The 22603-nt window shown below is 42.0% G+C and overlaps 1 protein-coding gene and 1 long non-coding RNA gene across 2 annotated transcripts in view; one reads left to right on the forward strand and one right to left on the reverse strand.

The window, feature by feature from the left end:
- rhobtb3 (Rho related BTB domain containing 3) overlaps positions 1-20200 on the reverse strand; it is a 31211-nt gene extending 11011 nt beyond the window's left edge. Inside the window, exons 1-8 of the mRNA XM_044023641.1 lie at positions 19943-20200; positions 17959-18151; positions 13850-14007; positions 13537-13645; positions 9729-9924; positions 9384-9580; positions 2112-2221; positions 200-305 (exon numbers count right to left, since the gene is read on the reverse strand). Coding sequence (XP_043879576.1) covers positions 200-305; positions 2112-2221; positions 9384-9580; positions 9729-9924; positions 13537-13645; positions 13850-14007; positions 17959-18151; positions 19943-20185 — 1312 coding nt within the window. The 5' untranslated portion in view covers positions 20186-20200. The remainder of the gene's footprint in view (positions 1-199; positions 306-2111; positions 2222-9383; positions 9581-9728; positions 9925-13536; positions 13646-13849; positions 14008-17958; positions 18152-19942) is intronic.
- LOC122768012 lies at positions 16897-20438 on the forward strand. Its single transcript, XR_006360267.1, has 2 exons — positions 16897-17024; positions 19935-20438. It is a non-coding gene; the product is annotated as an uncharacterized LOC122768012 (long non-coding RNA).
- Positions 20439-22603: the final 2165 nt, after the last annotated feature.

Genomic DNA, 22603 nt, shown 5'->3' on the forward strand with positions numbered 1-22603 from the left:
CAGAGGAAACTACAACAGGAATGAAAGACAGCCCGTCACCAGCTTTAACTTATCTGCTCCACAAACGGTTGCCCACTGGCCCGACACTGAGATCATAATTCAGTCAGGGCTAATGAAGAGTGACCTCCCTCTGCTGACTGATGCTGCGTGTGTGTGTGTGTGTGTGTGTGTGGATCCAATAGATTAGCAATGACCTCACCTTGCACCATGAAGATGACATCAGAGTAAAGAGGAGAATTGAAGAGGTTGACGAGCGTCTGTGGACCGAGCTGAGCTGCCCGTGCACTCGGGGTATCCCTGGACCCCTGCACACACACACACACACACAGAAACATCCTGAGTTAACATTCCTCTGGATGTCAGGAGTCGGCTAATTACAATTCCGTGCGTCTCCCACACCTCAGCTGCCTGTGGAATACAAATGTCTTCGCTGCCAGTCTTGAAAAGTGCTACAAAAACACACTTGAACAGCGATGCCAAGAACAGCATGATGAAACTGGCTCATGCTTAACAACAAGCTGGGAACACTTGTCCACACCCATTATTTATTAGAGCTGCAACTAACGATTATTCGTCGTTGTTGGTCCAGAAAATGTGTTTTCCAAACCTAGAAATGATGATGTTGTTTTAACATTTAATCGAACCACACTCCTATCCATAATTATATTTTAGATATCCATAATAGCATTTCCTCCTGTAATTTTGACTAGGAAAAATGGCAGTTAAAGATATCTGCAATAACATTCTGACTAGTAGAAATTGTATTTAAAGATATTTAAAACTTTATTTGTCCTAGTCAAAATTCAATTAAAGATATCTTTAAGTCCTTAAAAAGTGGCAGTTTTAACTCTTAATAGCTAGACTGGATATGTATTCCATATACATTACATACATTAATTGTACTATTTATGAACACACTATTGCTCATCTGAGGCAGTGACAAAGGTGCGTGTGTGTGTGTGTGTGTGTGTGTGTGCAGTAGACTGCACCGTCAGCAGGTGAACTCAGTCATCAGCATGAGTGTCTTTTTCATGTGATTTTGTGCACAGGTGAGCGTCACCCTCATTATCACGACGTGACCTTTCTCCATCGAGTGAAGCCCAAAGAAGAGCTCCATATTCTCAGAGGGAGAGTTCACCAAACACAGTCGGATGTTCCTGGAGGTGTTGTTTACATACAGCGCACCAGATAAAAGCCTGTGATTCCAGGGAGTCTCGTCACGTACAAGACGTCATTCTTGTGGGTGCGAGTACACCATCGTCGTCTGGTGTCCAAAGGTACGGTGGCCCTGAAGTGCAAATCGCCAACTTAAATGCAGCATTAACATAAAACACAACAACATTAGCGGTTTCCTGCTTTTGTCGTCGTATTTCGAGTTCATGCCGTTCCGTGTTTTCCTAAGTGAATGTTGTTTTTGTGTTGGTGATTTGAACGTCAGGGCCACCGTACTAAGGCTTGTCAGATGCCACCGTGACATTCAAGGGTGGGCTGAAAAGAAGGAGTGATGACCAGAGTAATGGAATGTGGCAATAATCTAATAAATTCAACCTTTTCTGATGCTAACTGTGTTGTTTCCTTCCAGATAAACGCACATTTGATAGCTAACGGAAGACTTGTGTGTTAGAGACACTGTGTGAACATGGATGTTAGCAAACATCTGTAGAAAAAGACGTTAGCGCCCCAAGAACATTGTTGTTTATTAAATCAGAATACAAGCGAACACACAGCATATCCATCAATGACGATGTGTCGGTACTTCATATAACAACACAAAAGAGACGTATCCCAAAATACCTGTCGTGCAGCACAAATACTGGTCCTCACAGATCTGGTTTTACCTTGGAGCACGTCTTCTTTATTCTGTGCTAACTGTCTCAGTGTTGCAGAGGTGATTCTAAGCAGTAATTATGTAAATATGCTAATTGTAGCCACATTATCACTGTTTCACAACAAAATCTTATTAGCTAATTAGGGTCATGTTGTGTTGCAACTGCACAAACATGTTTTTACCCCCTGCCTGACACAGGGGTATTTAACCTCTTTCGCTACAGCATATGCATCGTAAGGTACAACAACATTTAATGATGTGAAGTAGGAGAGAAAGAACTCACCCTTTCTTTCCCAATGAGAGACCGTATGCACTCCATAAGCTGAGCAACAGCCAGCGAGTTCTTCAGCTTCTCTTCCAGGGCCTCCTGGAGATGCTCCCACTCCCACGCTCCTACAAAACATCCACAAACACAGATTCTGTGGACCCACAATAGTAACGCTTACACAAACACAGGCGGTGTCTTCTCTGGCTGGTGCCATGCACTGAGCACCCACACACAGTCTGCCAAATATTCACAGGCAAGACCACTTGTGAAACCTGTCAGCTGATATCCAGGTGCTTCTGAGGAACACACCGAGCCAGCAGGTTATAGTTTTGATTTGTTTAGTGACTGTATTTGAATGTATTTTGTATTAAGCCTGCAATAATCTGTCTCTAAATGAATCACCAGTTATTTTGACAATCACTTTATTTTATAAATGTCATTTCAGCTTCTAAAACGTGAAGTGGTTTTCCTTCTCCTCTGTGACAGGAAACCTTGGTTATCTTTGGTTTGTGAAGGACATCATCATGTCTAGGTATGGAAAACACTGCGTTTTCTGAACCAAAAGATTCATCTATTGATCAAGATTTTATTTAAAGAAATAATAGAAATAATAATGCGGTGTAACCAAATAATTTGACTTGTTGTTTAGTTTAAGTGTAAAGTGTAAACCACAGATAACAAGGAACTAGGAGTGATGTCACTCCCACTTCCACTCGAGAAGTCAGACATATCTTGTGTTAGCCATTGTTAGCAACAGCAGTCAATAACATTACATTACATGTCATTTAGCAGACGCTTTTATCCAAAGCGACTTACAATGGAATCAAGTACAATTAGCCAGGGGTGGAATCAAACTTGCGACCATGATGTCTTTGGTACACAAGGTAGGGTCTTAACCACTGAGCCACTCCACCCCCCAATAACAACTGTCTACACACAAACAGCACAGCCACATGTGTACAGTTACAAATGAAACCACTCTGTGTGTAAATCCCACTGATTTACTGTGAGACGCACATGACACAGATATTAACAGTAAACGCAGCAGTGTTCGGATGGTTCTCTCTTCGGAAACCTGACCCACGTGACCTCAACAATTTGGAGCTCCGACTACAAACGGAAGCCAGCATAATGTCAGCATGTCAGCATGCGCACAATGCTAAAAGTCAAAGGTCATAAGGGATCACTAAAGCTGCAGTAAACACGTCGTAGTAGCATTTAGACACACACACCTGATAAGCATGGTGAGAGATGAGCTCGGCAGTCAGGGTGCTGATGAAGTGGGTGATGTTTTCATAGGTTTATGCAACACCAACACTGTATTTTCGTCCACGCAGCACAGACAAACACAAACACTGATACAGATGACTAGTCACTCTGAAGTTGTTCATTAATATAATGAAATACTACCACAGTCCTCAGTCTATATCTTTGCCAAACTTCACTAAATCCCAATGAACAGAAGGCACTAGGGTTCACTGCTCAATTCATTTGCAAGGAAATCATTTTATTTTTGGCCAACTGAGGCGGAAACAAGAGCCCAAATGAATGACCTGGATGAACTTAAAGGCATAGTTCCAGTTTTTGTGAAGTGAAAGTGTGTGAGTCACTAACACACCAGGAAAATATTGCTGCCAGTGGAGGCACAGGAAAAAAAAAACACAAATCAATTCTACAACTGCTTACGTCTATGATATCTTAACATGACAGTGCTACAGGGGGAGCCTGCATGTCTGCCACTCTCACCTTTACACAACACTGCCTTCATCAGTCAATTCTAATGTAGTATGTTGTGTCTTTGTGTGTTTGAAATCCTTTACTCAGGTTTGCATAAGTGACAAAAACTGACTAAATGATGCAGCAATAGACTATAAACACTGACAGTGTCTAGGAGAGTCAAAGGAGAGGCAGAGGAAAGGCAGACATATCCTGAGGATTCTATTAAGTAAGCTTTGGTTCAACTGTTAACATCTGTGTTTCCTTGTCATCACAGACATCAATATAGTCATAATAGCAAACCATGTGTTTCTCTTTCCTTGTTTCCCACTGGCAGACATGCTTCAGTCAACGTATCAGGCTCTGTGTGTCAGAACCTCATACAACCACACGACAATGACTTACCTGTGTAATATGCATGTAATACACGGTGGTAAACATGCACATACACACAAACGGCAACCAAGTGACAAATCCAATGACTCAGAGGGACTCAACACAAGGAGACAGAGTCTGCAAGTGTTAACATCACACAAGCAAAGAGACAGCCACTGAGACCACTGTCTCACACACACACACACACACCTCAGAGGATATTACATTGACTTACATTCATTTCCAGGAGTCTTACTCTAACCCTAACCTAATCCTAACCATACAACATGTATTCACCTTAAAATGTTATTATTTCATTATGTGGACTTGCCTTTTGTATGTGTAACACCTGGAACACACACACACACACACACACACACAGGTTTGTGCATTTTAAGGACTCTGCATTGACAGCCTAAATTACAGCATTATACTTGACCTTAACATTACCAGTGAATGTCTAACCTTAACCAGTGCAACTAAACGCCTAAACAAAACCACTATTCAAACCAAATCCTAACCCTAACCCAAAGACCGTGTCTTAACCTTTAACCGTCAAACAATGGCACAATGTTCTGAGACACTCGCACACGCGTGCTCTTTGTATGATCAGCCCCTTTGAAGCTACAGCATGTTTTTAACATTAGCATTAGTCACCGTTCACTCACACACGACTTAACACTGACTGCCTGCAGTGGTTTATGGAGACGTGACATTCTGTTCGGCACATGCACGCACACACTTCAACTCTTCTGCTGTTGCCTCTGAACCACTACACACACACATGCACACACACACACATGCACACACACACACATGCACACACACTGGTGCCTGGCTCTCCCTCCCCCCAAACCCTCAAAATCTCACAAATATCACATTGTCCCACAGAAAAACAGAAATGCAGAGACGCAGCACCTTGCAGTCCACCCCCGCTCTCATCTCCACGTCCAGCGCCTTCCTTTTTCCACCCTTCTCACCATTTTTTATCTCCTCACTCTCATTCTCTCCTACTCCAAACCAAAGGAGACAAGGACGTTTGATGTGTGCTTGAGAATACGCACTGCACTCGCCGTCCATACTGTTATTCATAGAGTCACTCACAGAGACTCAGTCTAACCCTATAATCTTCTTCCCTTCTCAGATACACACTCAGCTTGTGTTTGTGTGCATCTGCCTCTGGTGTTTATTTGTGTGTCTCCACTCAGGCCACATGCAGCCTGTAGTGAAGCGCTGGCATGCATGGACTGGAAGCTGCAGGGAATATCACATGACTGTTTATCTAGAGAGGAAAGCATTTTGGGTGAAGGTGTGACAATTCACAGCCACAAATGTGTTTCATGACTGCATCCTTTCGTAGCCCTGTGGAAAATCGAGAAAACAAAAGTTTGTAATGTTCATAAAAAAGGTTAACAAATAATATAGTACATTTATTGTACTATACTAGTGTATTTATTGATACAGTATTAAAACTACTCAAAATGTAATTTCATGTTCAATTTGTATTGTGTCACTGGATTAAAAATGTATATTCTTGTTTCTATTATATTAAGCTTATTATGCTGGAAGTTGTTGTGAGAAGGAAATTCACATTTCTATTTGTTTATTTTCTGAGCCAATGAGTAGCGAGTTGTAGGTCATGTGTCAAAGAGAAAGCGAGGAGGAGTTAACAGTTTACAGGTGCTGCGGTGCGACATAATATAAGTTATCAGTGGAAAAACGTAACCCACATATTTCCTGAAGTTGGTTCCGGTATTATTGGAGTACACACAACGTGAACTCTGTGTTTTCAGTGGAGGGACTGTTCTGTGAACAATTTCATCCGACTAGGAGTCTTATGTTTGGACAGTTAGCCACCTGCGTTAGCCTAGCTCTACGGTGAGCAAGAAGCTACCACTCTGGGATGCTACGGGATGTACGTTCGCCGACACGGGGAGCGCGACACATCGGAGTAACATCGGAGAAGCTGGAGCACCATCGAGATCTGCTGTGAGGAGCTTTGTGGCCACTTTCTGCTCAGGAAACTGTGAGTTGTCATCGGGTTTTTGCCTTCTTCTAATTCGGGAGAGTGACTGCCTTTTGGGTTAGCTACTAGCCTACGTACGCAAGCTGCGCGTCAGGCCTGCAACAAACTATAAATGATATTTATAACTATCTTGCCGGCTAAAGGGCTTAAGTTTTATTTTAATTTAATGAGGTTTAAAGGAACCATTATTTCAGTTGGGAATTTAATGTGCACTTGAAGTGATTTTTTTTTTTGTTTGATGTTGGTTAATCCAATAAGACGTTTGTAACCCAAGTGAACCATACTGTTTTCTGTTAATTTGACCATTTAAACTGAAAAATATTTTATTATTTGAATGTGTGATTTAAATGTGAATAATAGTAAGTTGTTATTTTTCTAAGTCCAGTGTGAATATTCATTTTCTTATGGTAGGTTGGTTTTGGGAACGTGTGTGAAGGTGTATTGATCATAATCTAAAGTAATCATGATATCATGGTGGATATCCATTATTATGGAATTAGATTTGTGTCAATATTTTCAAACAACACTTTTTATGAAGCAAATAAAATATAGATTTAATCATTCAAAAATGTTGTATTTTATTGTTTGAAAAACACGTTCTTTTGCGCCGTGTTTTTTGTTTGTTTGTGGGCGGGCCTTAGGAAGCTGCCTGCTGATTGGCTACTGAGTTTCGGAGCGACAGCTCAATGGACCGGAAGTCGTCATAAGCTTGGAGTCGCCGACCGCCTGGAACTCGTTCCCCAAGTTTTCCCCAGTCGACATCCGACAAAATAATTGTAAATAACGTTAGATACCACGGCGCAAAGAACAAGTGCATTTTCAAACAATGAAATACAATATTTTTGAATGATTACATCGATATTTTATTTGCTTCTTAAAAAGTGTGATTCATTGTGCAGTGTCACAGGGGGAGTCTGCATCTTCCCAGTCATTCCAGGACCTCACAGTTTATAATGATCTGATATTTTTCTTCTTTAAGTTAGAGACATGTTCTTGTTACATTACAACATTTTGTATCATTTTTGTGGGACGTAGGTTTTTCTTACATTAACAACAGTAGCTCAGATTTTTATAATTACCCCAATCATTTTCCATCCATCCATCCATCCATTCATCCATCGACTACCGCGTTATCGTCCACATGAGGGTTGTGGGGCTGCTAGTGCAACACAGGCAGAAAGCGAGGTCACACCCTGGACAAGTGTTAGTTAATTGTCTCTGTGATTAAAACGTTTTAGAGCGTCCAATTAACCTCTGCATGCTTTTGGACTAAAACAATATTATGAATTATTTCAGACAGTAAATGATATTTTCAGATTGTCCTATGCCTGTTATTAATTTTTCATGTCAGTTTCATAATTTTAATGTTAAATATAGTAGTTAGGAGTTGATAGACCTTCAGGTACCATATCTCGTAAATTTCGCTGACTTGACTCCTTGTGCCTACGAGTCTTTGTCCTTTATATTTATATGATGCTCCAGACCCACTAACAATCAGAATTCCACACTAAATTCTGTGATCACTGACATCTGGATGTGGATGATGTGAGACTTGGATTATATATTAACAAACATCGAAAGGTTGTATCTGAGAGTTGTTTCTTTCCTAATCCAAGACTCTAAGGACCAAGGATGTCACCACATGTGTGCCAGAGTTTCTATGCTTTGTTAGCTCATGTTCATCTTTCTTAAAAAAAACCCACACAAAGCAGAGACAAAAGAATTTGGGCTATACAGATAAAAGTGATTTGATTTCGATATAAGGCTGCTGTAACAGGCTACAGACAGATTATTTCAACATCTATCAGAGTGATGAAACTTGTATTTCATCACTCCGTGCAGTCTGTTTATAACTAATGCACGCGGTGTTAAACAGAGCTGGGTTGGCTGGAGATGGAGGACATGTGAATGCTTGGAGGCATCCAAGTGTACATGTGAGATATGAAAGTGTTCTGAGATCACACTATTACACATAGAATGATCTGCTGCCAGATTAAAACACTGCAGTCGCTTACTATCAAGCACTTTCAATTTGATAGATTTCTGTTCCTCGGTGTAATGGGATATTGGTCAAGATCCAATAGCAAGAAAAGTGTCTTGTGCTGCCAGGCAACATTAACCACATTTAAAAGACTGAAATAACAGTCACTCCTTTCAGGGAATAGAGTTCCCTTGTTGTGGACGTCACTTCAGCTCTGGTAACTGCACTTTAAACTTGCATCAAAATAACAACAGCAAAACAGTTAAACAAGATAGTTTAGATTTTTGTGGTACTGACACAGACAACTGTGACTGCCTCCAGCACAGCTGACATGTCAGGGGAGCGCAGGAGTCACTCACTCAAACTGAAGACATGAAAACATGGATTTCTGCAGGGACTAAAGGAAAGAATGATTTCAACCACTACACAAAAAGCTCACCTAATATCATCCTAATACCAACTGGAGGCCCGGGGGCAACATGTGGCCCTCCAATCGTTTTAATTTCAGTTAACCTCATCATTATTTTCTAAATTTTTAATTTCTCAGTTTTTGAGCATCATAAATGTGTTTTAATTGTGAAGTATACACCATTTTATGTCAAAACAAGCACTTCTGTCTAAAATCATTATGAATATCCTTTATTGCCCACTCGCTACTAAATAGTTGGTTCTTATCCACTTTATTTATCGGGACCGGCCCCCTCCTGACCAGACTAGATGCTCATTGGCCCCCAGGTCATTTGAGTTTGACACCCCTGGCCTAAGGGGTCGTTCACATTCATTCATCATCATCTGTATACACTGGACAGACTACTAGACCACGTAGAGACAAACAAGCATTCACACTCACAATCAGAGTGTCAATCCCCAAATCTGCATGTGTTTGGACTATGGGAGGAAAACCATGTAAACTCCATGCAGAAACATCCGTGTTTCGACCGTGTCGCAAACCTGTGTCTTCTTGCTGTAAAGGCAACAGTGCTAACCATGTGCCCGGGTCATTCACATGTAGAGTCTAAAATGCTCCAGAGGTGTTTTTGTCATTACTAAGCAACCAAAAGTGAGCCGCTGAGATGGCTGAAAAATGTCTGCACTGTCACCGACTTGAATAACATGAGGTTCCTGTCTGTGCCAGGGGCCACAAGTGAAAACAGAGTAAAGAGATTTCAGTGTGTTTGCTGGACTTTACCTCTGTAAATAAACATGAGGGTCTCCCACAGGCACATACACAGGAGGGGGTCCTTCACCACCAGACGGGAGAGTCGTCCTGTCGCGTGCCCGTCCGAACGTGGCATGTCATCAATAATCCCGCCATCCCAGGTGGACAGCAGTGAATGTGGGCCTCCATCCCGCTCTCTGCAAACACACCGTGACTGTGGACGCTCCCTGTCCAATCAGAGATGACATGCATGACAGAGTGGTTCACTGTTAACTTCATTTACAGGGAGGAGTTGAACACCCGCAGGCTACAGACTCAGCTGCTTGAAATGGCTTATTAAACTCTGTCCTGTGAAGGTGCTAATATCTCTCCTACCTGGTCTTGGGTCCCAGAAGCAGCTGTCTGAAATAAGGGCTGACTGCACACAGCACAGACGCATGCGCCCACCCCAGCTCTTTCCCCGAGTCGCTGGCATAGAAAGCCACATCAGCAAACTGGACGCCACGCTCCAACAACCACTGCATATCCTGGGAGAAGCTGGACTCCTCCACACGGATGGGAGGAAGACGAGCTGAATGGATGGAGAGAGAGGAAGCACAGAGGATGAAAAAAGGAAAGAGCATGCATTTGTCTTATTCACAGATCACCCACAAAGTGTTGTAATTCACATTTGCAGTGTAATAATTTGTTTATGTCTGCTGCTAATTTCACATTCTGTTTCTGTGAAATACACATTCCACAGAATCCACCGCCATTTTGTGTCTTTTTCCCTTTTTCTTGTACATCCTGGTGTACTGAAGTCACAGAAATCTCCACGTCTTCCTGATCGAAGGAATTATTCCAGCTTCTTTTAATCCCATGGAAGTGACCGACATTTAGTCAGCCCACAAAGAATTCACTCAGAATCCAGCCAGTGTTTAAAGAAGACGTAGAAAACATGCAGTCACTGAGAAATAATTTGCAGAGGAAATCTATGAAGAAAACGTTCAGAGAAAAACAAAGAAAATGACGTTTGGTTTTTCATATACCAGAGACGGCCATTTAATAAAATGTGAAGAAGTAGCAAGCAGAGGGAGGGGCTCCACAAATCACTGCCCTATTATATTCCTTTTCATGCTTCACATCTGTGTCTCTGTGTTACTCGTCTCATTTCTCCTTCTTTTATGGCCGGCCATTTTTATCCATGAAAATAACTCTGCCCCTGAATCCCAGCTTGTCATATTTAATGCATGTACACCACAAGTGGATGTTAAGTAGTGTTGGACAGGCACCAATGAAACTTCCACCATTAGCTGCCTTGTTTGGCAAGACTTAAAGCTGCCAGTCACTGTTACATTCTCTCTCTCTCTCACACACACACACACACACACTGGTGCAGCTATTCTTTTAAGGACACTGCATTGACATGTATTCATTTGGACAGCCTAAACAAAGCCTTATCACAAACCCTAACCATAACTACTTAATGCCTCACCCCTAAACTTAACATAACCACAATTCAAATCACAATTCTAAACTTAACCAGTTCCTCAGAAATGAGGTTCTGCGTCATTAGGACCAGAGTTTGGTTTCCATGAGGACTACTGGTCCTGACAAGGTCAGTGTTTATACTGGAAAACACACACAGTCTGGTTTCCATGACTTCAGAGGACATGACTTTGACTTACTTTTCTTTCTTGGAAACTTACTCTGACCTTAAAGGTTAAATGGTCTGTATTTACAGTATATAGCGCTCTTCTAGTCCTGATGACCACTCAAAGCTGCTTTACACTACACTTTTACCATTCACCCATTCACTCACACACTCATGCAGTGCATCTATGTGTCTCAGTTTTCAAACCGATTCACACGCTGCCAGCACAGCCGTCAGGAGTCTTCTACAAGGTCACACCGCCATGTAGACTAGTGGTGCCGGGAATCGAACCCACAACCTTTCAGTTGTTTTGTTTTTGAAAATGTCACACTGACATGACAGCAGAAGTAAATATTAGTGGTCGTGAAATAAGTAGCATGGGTATAGAGAACCTCATGCTAACTCTGACTAGCTGTGGTTACAGACAAATTCATTAGAATTATCCTGGTAATTATAATGAATTTATCTCAGTATTAGGATTTTAAATTAAAGGTATAGTTTATGTTTATGTGCATTGTAAAAATCTAATGCCAACAGAAAATGCTGCTTTACAGTGTTTGAAACCACAGTTTTTAAATAAAACATTGCGTTAGAATGAGGTTTGATAGATTCATGTTTTTTTTGTCTGATATCTAGGGATGTCCCGGTCCAATATTGATATCGGATATCGGTCCGATATTGATATCGGATATAGATCCGATATCAGCCAAAGAACGCATATCAGACTGCCTCTAAAATCTCCGATATAAGCGCTCCAATACAACAGTCCATTACGCTCCAGCACTTCTATCCATCAGCGCCCGTTGTAATCACATGTGTGTTGGATGCATGTAGATCACATGATCACAACAACAGCGTGTGTGTGCTACTGTTATTTCAGAAGTTAAACGTTTTCCTTTAACCTCTGAAATCAGAGGCTACGAAGCCGCACAGCGAGCACGAGTTAGCTGTTAGCACCATGCTACCTCATCATGAGGCGAGCTGCTAAAACAACATTATTTCATAAACCAGCGCCACCTGTCGACTTTGAACAGCCTCCTTTTGTTAATTATGCCATGCCAAGAGCTTTGTGTGAAAAAAGTTTCTCGTGCGCACGAGAAAACATTTAGTTTTTGTTTTTTCTAACGATGTAGTACTCGAGCTCGTCTCGTTTCTTTTAAGCTTTGCGGCTCTGTGGCCTCTCTTGATCGTTATATGCCTGCTCTAATCATTTCCATTTAGCATTTTCAGAATCCAACTGGCCTTAAAGGCAGTTTGATTAATTCCACAATAAATCGTCCAGTGCCCTGATGTCACTGCTACACGCTCAAAGCTTATGATTTCAATGTCTGAATTTCAAATAGGAAGCTTAAGACCAAATTAAAGCTTGAATGTTTAGTCATTGATTCAGTCTTTTACAAAACGTGAGTTGCTCTAATGTCTAAAATTGACTCAGACATCACTAGATTCTAGTCTTGTTCCCAGCACTTTGTCGTCTTCCTCCTTATCTTTGGAGCAGAGAATATTGATGTGGATAAAACCTTTGTGCTCAGCTCTTTTTATGACTGTGTGAGCTCTTCTCTATGCACCAATGATGATTTTAACAACAGTAATTACTTGATCAAACAATGATATCACAGTACTTGTATTTAAATAATCACACTCACAGGTCCAATGCTGCGTCACAAGATATTAGGAAGCCAATATTACCAGTGTAACTACAGTTTGGTAGAGCACAGGTTCCCAAAGACTGGGTCGGGACCCAACGACGGGTCGTGGGTCCCTAAACAAATTTGCTTTTCCCAAACATGTAACTAAACCTCTAAACCAGTGTAACTAACTAGCGCCTCTTTTACATGGCAGCCCATGGCCAAGTGGAAGGGAACTGAGTTTGTAACCAGAGGGTTGCCGATTCAAATCCCGGGACTGGTTGAGGGCTTGGGTGCCCCCTCAGCAAAGTGTGTGTGTGTGTGTGTGTGTTCACTACCAGTGTGTAAAGAAGGATGGGTTAAATGCAGAGGTCAAATTCAATATCATTATTTGGTTTGTGTGCAAATAAAACTAGTTGTAATTCTAAAAACTGTCAATAAGAGAGTTCTCTCATTGGCTGTTGAGCTCCAGACTGTTTGTCACACACACAATGGACTCTACACTAAGAGGACACGCACAAGTTCCTCGCTCTGCTGTTCTACCAAGAATCCTTCTGTCTGTGTGATGAGTGAACAAGATTTACAAATGCCGAAGATGCTGAAAGTGCTCAACCTGCGGCTGGATCGTTGTTCTGCCTTCTCTTTTTTCAATGACAAACTAAAGCTACTGCCATCTGCTGGTTCCCTCCCATGCAGGCGCAGATCGTATGCACTGGTCGGTTGTTGTAGATTGTTGTGGTGTGCACAAGTACAATGTCACGTTTGACATTGTTCATCAGTGTTGTGTATGGAGCGCTTTATGTTACAAGTTCACAGCACAAAGGGCCTCTCTGCGTGGAGTCTGCATGTTATCCCTGTGTGTGCATGGCTTTTCTCTGGCTTTTTAAGTCTTAGTTTTGAAATAGCAGAGCATTTGTCTGACCTGGTTGCTCTAAATGAGGAGGACGAAGATCATTCACTTTGTTTCCTCTCCTCTTTTCAGGCCTCTCTTTGGCTTTGTGTTTCAGACACTGAATCATGAAGTACTCCAGCTGGACAACACAGAAATATACATGTTAGTTCAAACACAAGGTACAAAGACAGACAACATCCTGAAAGGAACAATGCAGCTGTTTATCCTCATCCCATTATCTGAAAATGTTAATGGAGCCGACAGAAGTAGCTGCTACATGTTAAATAAGCGACTGTGTGTACGTTATTGAGATCCTTCGATCTTCTATTTCATCAACACTTACCACACTGCCAAAGTAGCGGCCAACAAAGACGTGGTTGAGAGAAGGCAGCTCCAGGTACGTGGCCCCCAGGTCCCGGGACAGCTGCAGACCTTCACTGTGAGGCACACAGCTGCTCCAGTCAGAGGCGCACAGTGGGCAGGTACAGGGAGGACCCTCGTCTGAAAGCACAGGAAAATAGTTCAAACTGTCCACGCAACTGGGTCTAATAAAAAGTTAATGGCGGTATAAATTTAGCGCTAATGCATTAATCACTGAAATGTAAAACTGTGCACAAGATGAAACCAGTGAAGGGAATGGTCGTCTCAGGTTTCCCCAGCTTAGCTACACTGTTGCTTCATGGCAAGAAGGTCACCGGTTTGAATCCCAGTTTGATACAGGGCCTTTCTGTGCGGTGTTTGCATGTCCTCCCTGTGTGTGTGTGTGTGTGTGTGTGTGGGTTTTCTCTGTGTGTTCCAGTTTCCTCCCACAGAGGTTAATTGGATGCTGTAAATTGGTTTGTCCCTGATTGGTGACCTGTCCAGGGTGTGACCTGCCGTTCACCTCCCACGTCAGCTGGGATGGGCTCCAGCCCCCTGTGACCCGCATGTGGAAGATGAAGCAGTGAACCATGAGTGAATGATTTCATATTGGAACCTAATCTCTTCTGTTTCTATTTATAGCTTGTTTTCTCTTCTGTTACTCCTGTGGAATGTCTTGCCGTGTTTTTTATATAAGATTGGGATAAAGAAAAACGTGTGTGTGTGTGTGTGTGTGGACCAGAGACAGAAAAATGGAGGGATTATCTTGGCTAAGGAAAAAAGAGAGAAAGACTGAACAAAGGAGAAGAGAGCCAGACAGGAAGAGAGAATGAGATTCAGCCAAGTGTTGAGGCATTTGATAAATCGTACTGCGAATAATCTGCAGGCATGACACAAGCACAGTGCTAGTGTGTGTGTGTGTGTGTGTTCGCACAATCATTTGTGAGGACAAATTGAGACCCTATCCACACGGACACCAAAAGAAATGTAAACAATCTTTTTCTTTGTCGCCGTGAAAAAAAGTTTTCTGTTAACTCAGCATTGCTTCACACAAACCCCCCGTGCTGTGCCACTGCTACACAAACACACATTATAAAGTATACAATCACACAAACAGAGACAGAATGAAGACAGCCAGGGCGACTCACCAAGGACACACAAACTATTGTTGTGGGTTCATTTTAAAACGTCATCGCAACTTGAAAAGGCTTTCAGGAGATTAAAGTGACACGTGTGGTTGTATGAGGTACAGACGCGCTCACTCTCCTCTACTAAAGTCCATAACATCATGTGTAGAACTGTTGTCTGCTGCTGCCACTGAGGTAAACCTTGGTTGCTGATTTGGTGCAGAGTAAGTGATTTACACAACGACAAACACTTGCAGTCAGAAAAGTCTGAAGCCTCATAAGGTATCACAGATTTAAGCACAGGAGGCGAGCTGGAGGCATACACTAGAGCACACGTGTCAAACTGGTGGCCCTCCAATCGATTACATGCGGCCCGCCCACCACTGTGCTAGGTGATGGAATAGAGACATAATATAAAACTAAATGTATTTATAAAATATTTTTATAATAGTAATAAGAAATTCGGTTGTAATCGTTGCTTTATTAAATAATATTACACTCAACATGAAATTACATATATTTAAGCTGTTTTAATCACAATTATCCTCGTTATTATTTGCTAGATTTTCAATTTAATTCTCATCATAAATATGTTTTTATGGATACCTGGCTCCAGTGCGCCAGGACCTGGAGCCAGGAAAAAAACGGTATAAACTTTAAATAAACTGATGTGTAATGAGTAAAAATAAGTGTCGACAATAAGTAGAAAATGATAAGTAATTAACAAACTTTCTGTTTAGAAGAGGAGTTTACTATTTACGACAGGACAGTAAAGGCATCATATGATGGATACTATACTTTTCTCCATAACAACTCACAATAACCAATGGTTGGATTATATAAACAGTTACCAGTGGTTACAGTTCATGAGGGTTCATTAAGAAGAACCCGGTGGTGGTTAATGGTGAGTCTGAAATGTTCTTGTACAGTGTGTTATGTGAGTGCGTCTGAGCATGCGTCAGTGTGTGTTCATGAGGCTGTGAGTGTAACGGTAACGTCAGTCATTTGCCACAGTGACAGGCAGCACACACACACACACACACAGACTACACTTTAATCCCTCTCTCCCTACTTTCCCGTCACCATAACTTAGGCTGCGTGTCACGTGTGTGACAGTCTGTGACAGAGTGTGTGAGTGTGTGTGTGTCTGCTCCAACAAAACAGTACAGCATGCAGGCCGGGTTTGGATAATACTGTCTCAGGCTCGCTCAGGTTCAGACAGATCACACACACACACAAAATGCATTCCCTATCACAACTAAGTGCCTAACCTTAACCTTTAACCTTTTCCAATTCTAACCCTAATCCTGGTCTTAACCCCAAAACAGCCCTTTAAAGTTGTGGGGCCCAGACAAAATGTCCCTACAAGGTCAAAATGTCCCCAGAAAGATAGGTTTGTATAAATACAAGACCAGACACACACACACACACACACACACACACACACACACACACACACAGGAAACCTGAACTATCTCTTAAAGCTTTGGTGTCAGATAAGAACTGGAGTTAGTTTAATGCTAGGGTTTGCAAGTAACTGGATATGGTTAAGGTTAGAGACTAGGATTGAGGATTAAATCTGACAGACAGTGACTTGGCATATCAGTGGTCAAGTGGAAGGAAATTGGGGTTGTAATGTGGGTGCATGGCAGCCCTTCATTAAATATGGTTGTTGCACAGCTATTGGCTGAGTTAATGTCTCCGCTGTGCCGTAGGTGGTCTGAGGTGGAGCAGCAGGAAGCATGTTTGGAGCCCAGACGTCACTCTGTGCAGTCATGAGCACAGACTGTGCACAACGGCCACAAACAACAGCACAAGCTTCACACTGCTTCCATCTCCTGCAGCAGAGACTTGACTTTCTCTGTGATCATTCGGCATTGAAGGCAGGAAGTCCGTTTAACAGACCAGCTAAAAATATAATCTGGTGAGACTGATGGGCTGGTTCACAGAATCTGGATTTGACAAGGATATGCTAATGTCTAATGTGGTACAGAGCCTACAGGAAGGTACACCCAGGTGCTACTACTTAAGGTTAGTGCCGTAACAGTCAGTTACATGCTCTGTGATCGCTTTTCTGTTTGCAAAGGCTTTGAATGGCAAAGATTAGCAGCGTAATATCTTGGTCTATGCTTCTAGCAGGGAAACATATTCACCGACAGCCTAAATAAAACCGTGAGAGGACACAGGACTCTGTATAACACTGGATTAAGCGCTGCGTTTACACTAAATCATGTGTCAAACTCAAGGCTCACGGGCCACATACAGCCCACAACTCAACTGTGTCCGGCCCACAAGATAATATGTTATTACTTACTAGTACCACACAGCTGGGGTTAGGCTCTGCCCCTCATTTGTATTTACACTATATTTGTATGTATACATGTGACTACAGGCCTGTATATGCTCTTACTGGAATACAAGGAAATACAGAGGAAATCAAGTCAGACAGATGGAAATTTGCTGAAATTAATGGAAAATCATTCATTTATTGTGAGGACTTTGAAACAGTAGTATAATGTTATTAAGTGCTTTTGAGGCTATTCCATGGATAAATCAATTAAGCTTATAATATACATATATGTGTGTATAAATATATGTGTGTGTATATATATATATATATATATATATATATCCCTTTTGCTAATACTATGTTAACATGACACATCCTTTATTTTATCCTAAATTTAATTTAATCTTTAAATCTATATTGGTTTGTTCTGAATTTTAGATTATTTGACCTCATCCAGCCCTCGACTTGGACACAGTGTTTAATTCCAGCCCCCTCTGTGATTGAGTTTGACAGCCCTGTTACTAAATGAACCCAAACACACCAGTTGAGTGATTCAAAGATGACGTTGTGTAACTCCATTGTTCACGTACAACAATGACAAACCTCGTCATGGCGCTCCTGGCAGAAGTCCAGCTCAAAGAAGACAAACAGAACAACAACAAAAAGCTTCCTCACCATTCAGTCGTGCACCAACCGCAACGAGGATGACTGGTACGCCCCAGTGCCTCAGCAGTGGGCGGAGCCTCGGGGCGTAGCCGTTCCTGACTTGCTGGAAGGCCAGTTTGTCAGTGACTGAGTACTTAATGACCAGGATGTCTGCCTGCTCGAGAACTTTCCGTACACTCGCCCAATCGCTGTCCAACAAGTCCTGGAAAGGTAGAAAAGAAACGACAAGACGATAAATACAAATAATACAGACAAAAGAGTAGGAAAGACAAATGAGAAACACACACGGAATCTAATGCACAGCCAGTCTGTGCTCATACAGTATATGAGCTCATATCGTATAAGCCTAACCTGTCCTCTCTGAGTCTCCCTAGGAATAAATACCTTAGTATGGCTCATAGACTTTACCCCCAAGGACCTCTGTGTAGATCTAAACCAACCTGATTATGCAGCTCTGAGCAGTCTGAATAAAGATTCATGGAATTAGACCGACTTTCATCAGTGTCGCTCCTGACAACATCTAAAAGCCCTACAATAAGACGCATGCAGCACTGCTGCAACATCACAACCGCTCTTTCTTTTCAAATGCATGTGCCGCTAAGAACAAAAGTTTCCCTGTGTGGTGCGTGTTAAAATCGCTTCCTCTATGTCCTTCTTCCTGTAAGCCTGCAATCAACACTTGCTTTTTAAATGTTTGAGTCATTAAGCCAAGTTCACACTACAGCACTGTCTGTGTCGGTGGGTTCACACAACACAATGTGCCGTCACTGTGAGTTCACGCCATCATAATATAACACGCTAAACACCAGTGGTCAACAACTGGCAAAAAAAACTAGCCAATCTGTGGCAAATTCACTACCAAACACATTTTTGTACTTGTATTTTGTAGAAAAACAGGTTTTGTCTAACAATCCCATTGATTGGGTTAATTGGCCACTTGACTGAACCTGTGAATTTCTCTGTGAGATGAATAAAGAATTGAGTTTTCTTGAGAACTTGAGTTTTCGTGCAGACGAGCAATTTATTCTTATATTTGCTGATATTTATATGTGGCATCTTCATCTTCCTCTTGTGTTTGGAGATTGTTTGGTCTTCCTCGTCTTTCCTCTGTTTCTGTGATTGCAAATATTGTAATGTATACTTATTCAAATCTGTATGTGCATGCTTAACGCCCAGTCCAGTTGATGGTGCACTGTTGTTTTGGTCAAAGGAGAAAAGATGTAGAAGACGGTGACCGTGGACATTTGGTTGAGGTTATGTGAGGGTTAGACACAACACCGCTAATGTAGACAAGAAGCAGTGTCCCAGTCCACACCGGGCGCCTCTGAGAGCCAGAGCGCCTCATGCTGAGCAGAATCTTGTGATTTTGCTTATGATCTTGATTGAGATCTTTGCCTTGAGTAATGCTGAGTGGCATGTGTTAGAAAACTTCAGCTACATGGAAATGAGGCTCAGGTTATTTAGATTGTAAACACCGATTCCTCCTTCTCACTGTAGGTTTGGTTTTACTCTTCTCTAGAGACACTAGGTTTAGTGATGCTGTTCCACCCTCTCATTTTTGGTTTTCTTAATTTCAAGTAGAGTTTTATTTCCGTATTTGACTTAATATAAGTATTTTAGCTCTTTCTTTGGAAGAGTCCTTTTTCATTTTGTTTGAACAGCATCCTCTGTCCATTTTCTGCTGTTTGCCAGAGTCTTTTGTGAATTTGCCATCAATTCCTTTGTAAAATAAATTATTTTATTTAACCATATTACATCTTGGTTGTTTATGTTGCTTCCCTTCTACTGCTAACAAGTTGGGACGTAACACCCGGGCGGAAATGCAAAGTAGCTCTCCATGGACACGGAATGCAGAGTATGACCTGGTCCTAACTAACTTGGTCTCATTGAGACAGGGACTAGTGACGTTAGGAGCTAACGTAACACCTTAGTAACAATTCCTTAAACTGTTGTTTGAAGGACACATTCTGTTTTGTCTCCATCAGTCTCTTACCCAGCTGGGACAATCCCGAACCACTACAGTGACATCTCCAAACACACGCGAGGTGTACTCCATGAAGGCAGGGTTGTTCAGACTGCTCTCCAGGTCGCAGGGTCCCACCAGAGCTCCATGGCCCAGGTAGCTCCAAAGCAGGCCTCCTTGCAGCTGTCCCTGGCTCATGATCTCCTCCCCAGGCCCGACTCCTCCAGGACACTCACTGCCCAGAGCCACAATGTGGATAGACCTATAAGCCATGAACACAAGAGTAAGGAGGCATCATCCCACAGACAGATGTGTAGCAGTGAGACAGGACACCTCTCTAAGGATGGGACAGTAATACATTTTGTTATACATGAAGATAAAAAGCATTCACAATAAGTCAATATTGGCAAAATTGGGGAATGGGGAAAGTCATGTATATTTAACATGAACAGTTTAAAATGTTCATACCACACAGGGATTTATTAAAGCTGACTGCATCTTTTCACTGGTTCCAGATTCATAATGACCTCATGTTCACACCAGCTTTATTTATTTCAGTAGACCTAAACCTTGAAGAGTTAATGCCCCTGGTGCAGCTACTCTGGGTTGGTGTCAATTAGGTCTGTCACTTTTTCCAAAAATAAGTTCAAACACACTTACACGACATGCCTTTTTTTCCCCAAAGATATTGACTCTTATTTTACTGATGGACACAGAAGGAAGAATTCTGCTCCTGTAGGGTTGTGGGTGGTTGGGTGAGTTCAGGAACTGCCAATGCCCTGTACTGCTGGCTGCCCGGGCTTTTAACAGGGGTAAAGTCTGGCATGAGAAAGGGCACCATGTTGATGTCTCAGCACTGAGATGTTCATTGGACTGGCTGACCCGGGGATTTTGTGTTTTTCCTTCAAATCAATTTACAATATTGAAAAGAATCTTCGCCTTGCCATTAAGGCAGTTTTGACATTTCTTCATGTTCTTCATGAAACTGGTCTACAGGGAAGAATATGAAAGCAGATGTTGTGTAGGTGTTGTAGGCTCCACCACTGTGTCTGACACTTTGGGTGAGGGCACCTCAAAGAAAACTCCTCCAAAATGTTGCTAATGAGCAGAAGACAGACAGACAGGAAAGGAAGGAGAGAGCAAGAATCAGGAAAGGTACAACAACAAGAAGTAATGGATGACTGGAGGTCAAAATGATTTGACCCCAAAGAACAGCTTTCAAATTTGGAAGAGACCAAGAAGAATGAAGGGGAACTTTGATCTTGTTAAAGAACTTGGAACCGTGACTTCAGACTTCAAAATGTGATTGAAGCAACTGTGGAAGGCAGTGTTGCTCCTCTTATTAGTGATGGCAGTGTGACACTGAAGCTTTGATACGTGCTTCAAACCCTGGAATTCAAATTCATGTGACGTATGACGTCCGCAGCAGCAACTACTTCATTGCCTGAATGAATCACCTGACCGATCAGGTGATTCACTGGCATTTGTTCCTTGTGAGCGAGTGTTTTCCAAATGCGGAGAAGGTGTGAGCAAAAAAAGAAACCAGCTCCATCAAAAACGAAAGAAATAATGTACCTCAATAAAAACTGTTGAGCGTTTCCCCATCCCACATAATCACCCCCTGCCATAGTTACACAAGCGTTTTCCCAGCACTCTCTCCTCAGTAACACAATACACACATTCATCAATCTTTATTTGTAAATAGAACATAAACTTCAGTCTTGGTGTGTGTGTGTGTGTGTGCACGCAAAGCAAAGACATTTTAAAAAGGTTGATCAAAGCAAACATGCTTCAGAACAAAAGTTCTTTTCTACAAAGGCAAAGTCGTTTCTCCAACACAGCTCAGTGAGCCTTCTGTTCATCAACTAGCCTGTTTATACTCTGACTGCAGCCCTGCACTCTGCCAGTAGAGGTCACTCTATCTGAAGCTACGAATAATGAACCCTATTTCGAAACAATTGGCTCAAGTGGTTCAGTGCTTCACAAAAGCTTCATTTGCCCATTGCTACGTCTTAGTCTGGAGCCTGCTGCAAGTTATTGGGAGAAGAATGTGAAGTATGACGTAAGGAGCAAATACTGTGTTAGTAATGGATTATTATGGATGCAACCTGACCAGAGAGCTACAGTATTGCTGCAGCACTACTGTGTTGTTCAGGTGTTTAACACATTTTGACCACGGAGAGGGAAATCAAACACCTGTCAGCAAGCAAGTGTGGAAACAAGAGCACATCTGTTGGAGGCTAAGTGATGTGAGCATTGCATCAACCCATCCAGGACGTACCTCCAGTTCCTTACTTCACCTCTCCATTCATTTCCAATGGTTGGAAAATGCAGAGAAATACTGAATAAATGATGACTACCAGAAAAAGTAAATACTGCAAATTGATTCATTCATCTCTCTTCTGCCACATAAATGTTTGGATACCAGAATCACTTAAATTGGACATAAGATAAGATAAATAATCCTTTATTAGTCCCACAACGGGGATTTTAGTAGTAAAACCAAAAAAGTAGTAGTGAAACAAAATAACGGGCAGCTCGTGGTCAAGGGGAAGGGAATTGGGCTTGTAGATGGAGGGCTGCCGGTTCAAATCCCTGCCAGGTTAAGTGTTGGGATTCCCCTGAGCAAGGTACCCATACCTCATTGTTACTTGGACAATCGAAACTGGCCTGTGTTCTCCTCAGGCCACA

This window comes from Solea senegalensis, linkage group LG4, assembly GCF_019176455.1.
Source record: "Solea senegalensis isolate Sse05_10M linkage group LG4, IFAPA_SoseM_1, whole genome shotgun sequence".
NCBI lineage: Eukaryota > Metazoa > Chordata > Actinopteri > Pleuronectiformes > Soleidae > Solea > Solea senegalensis.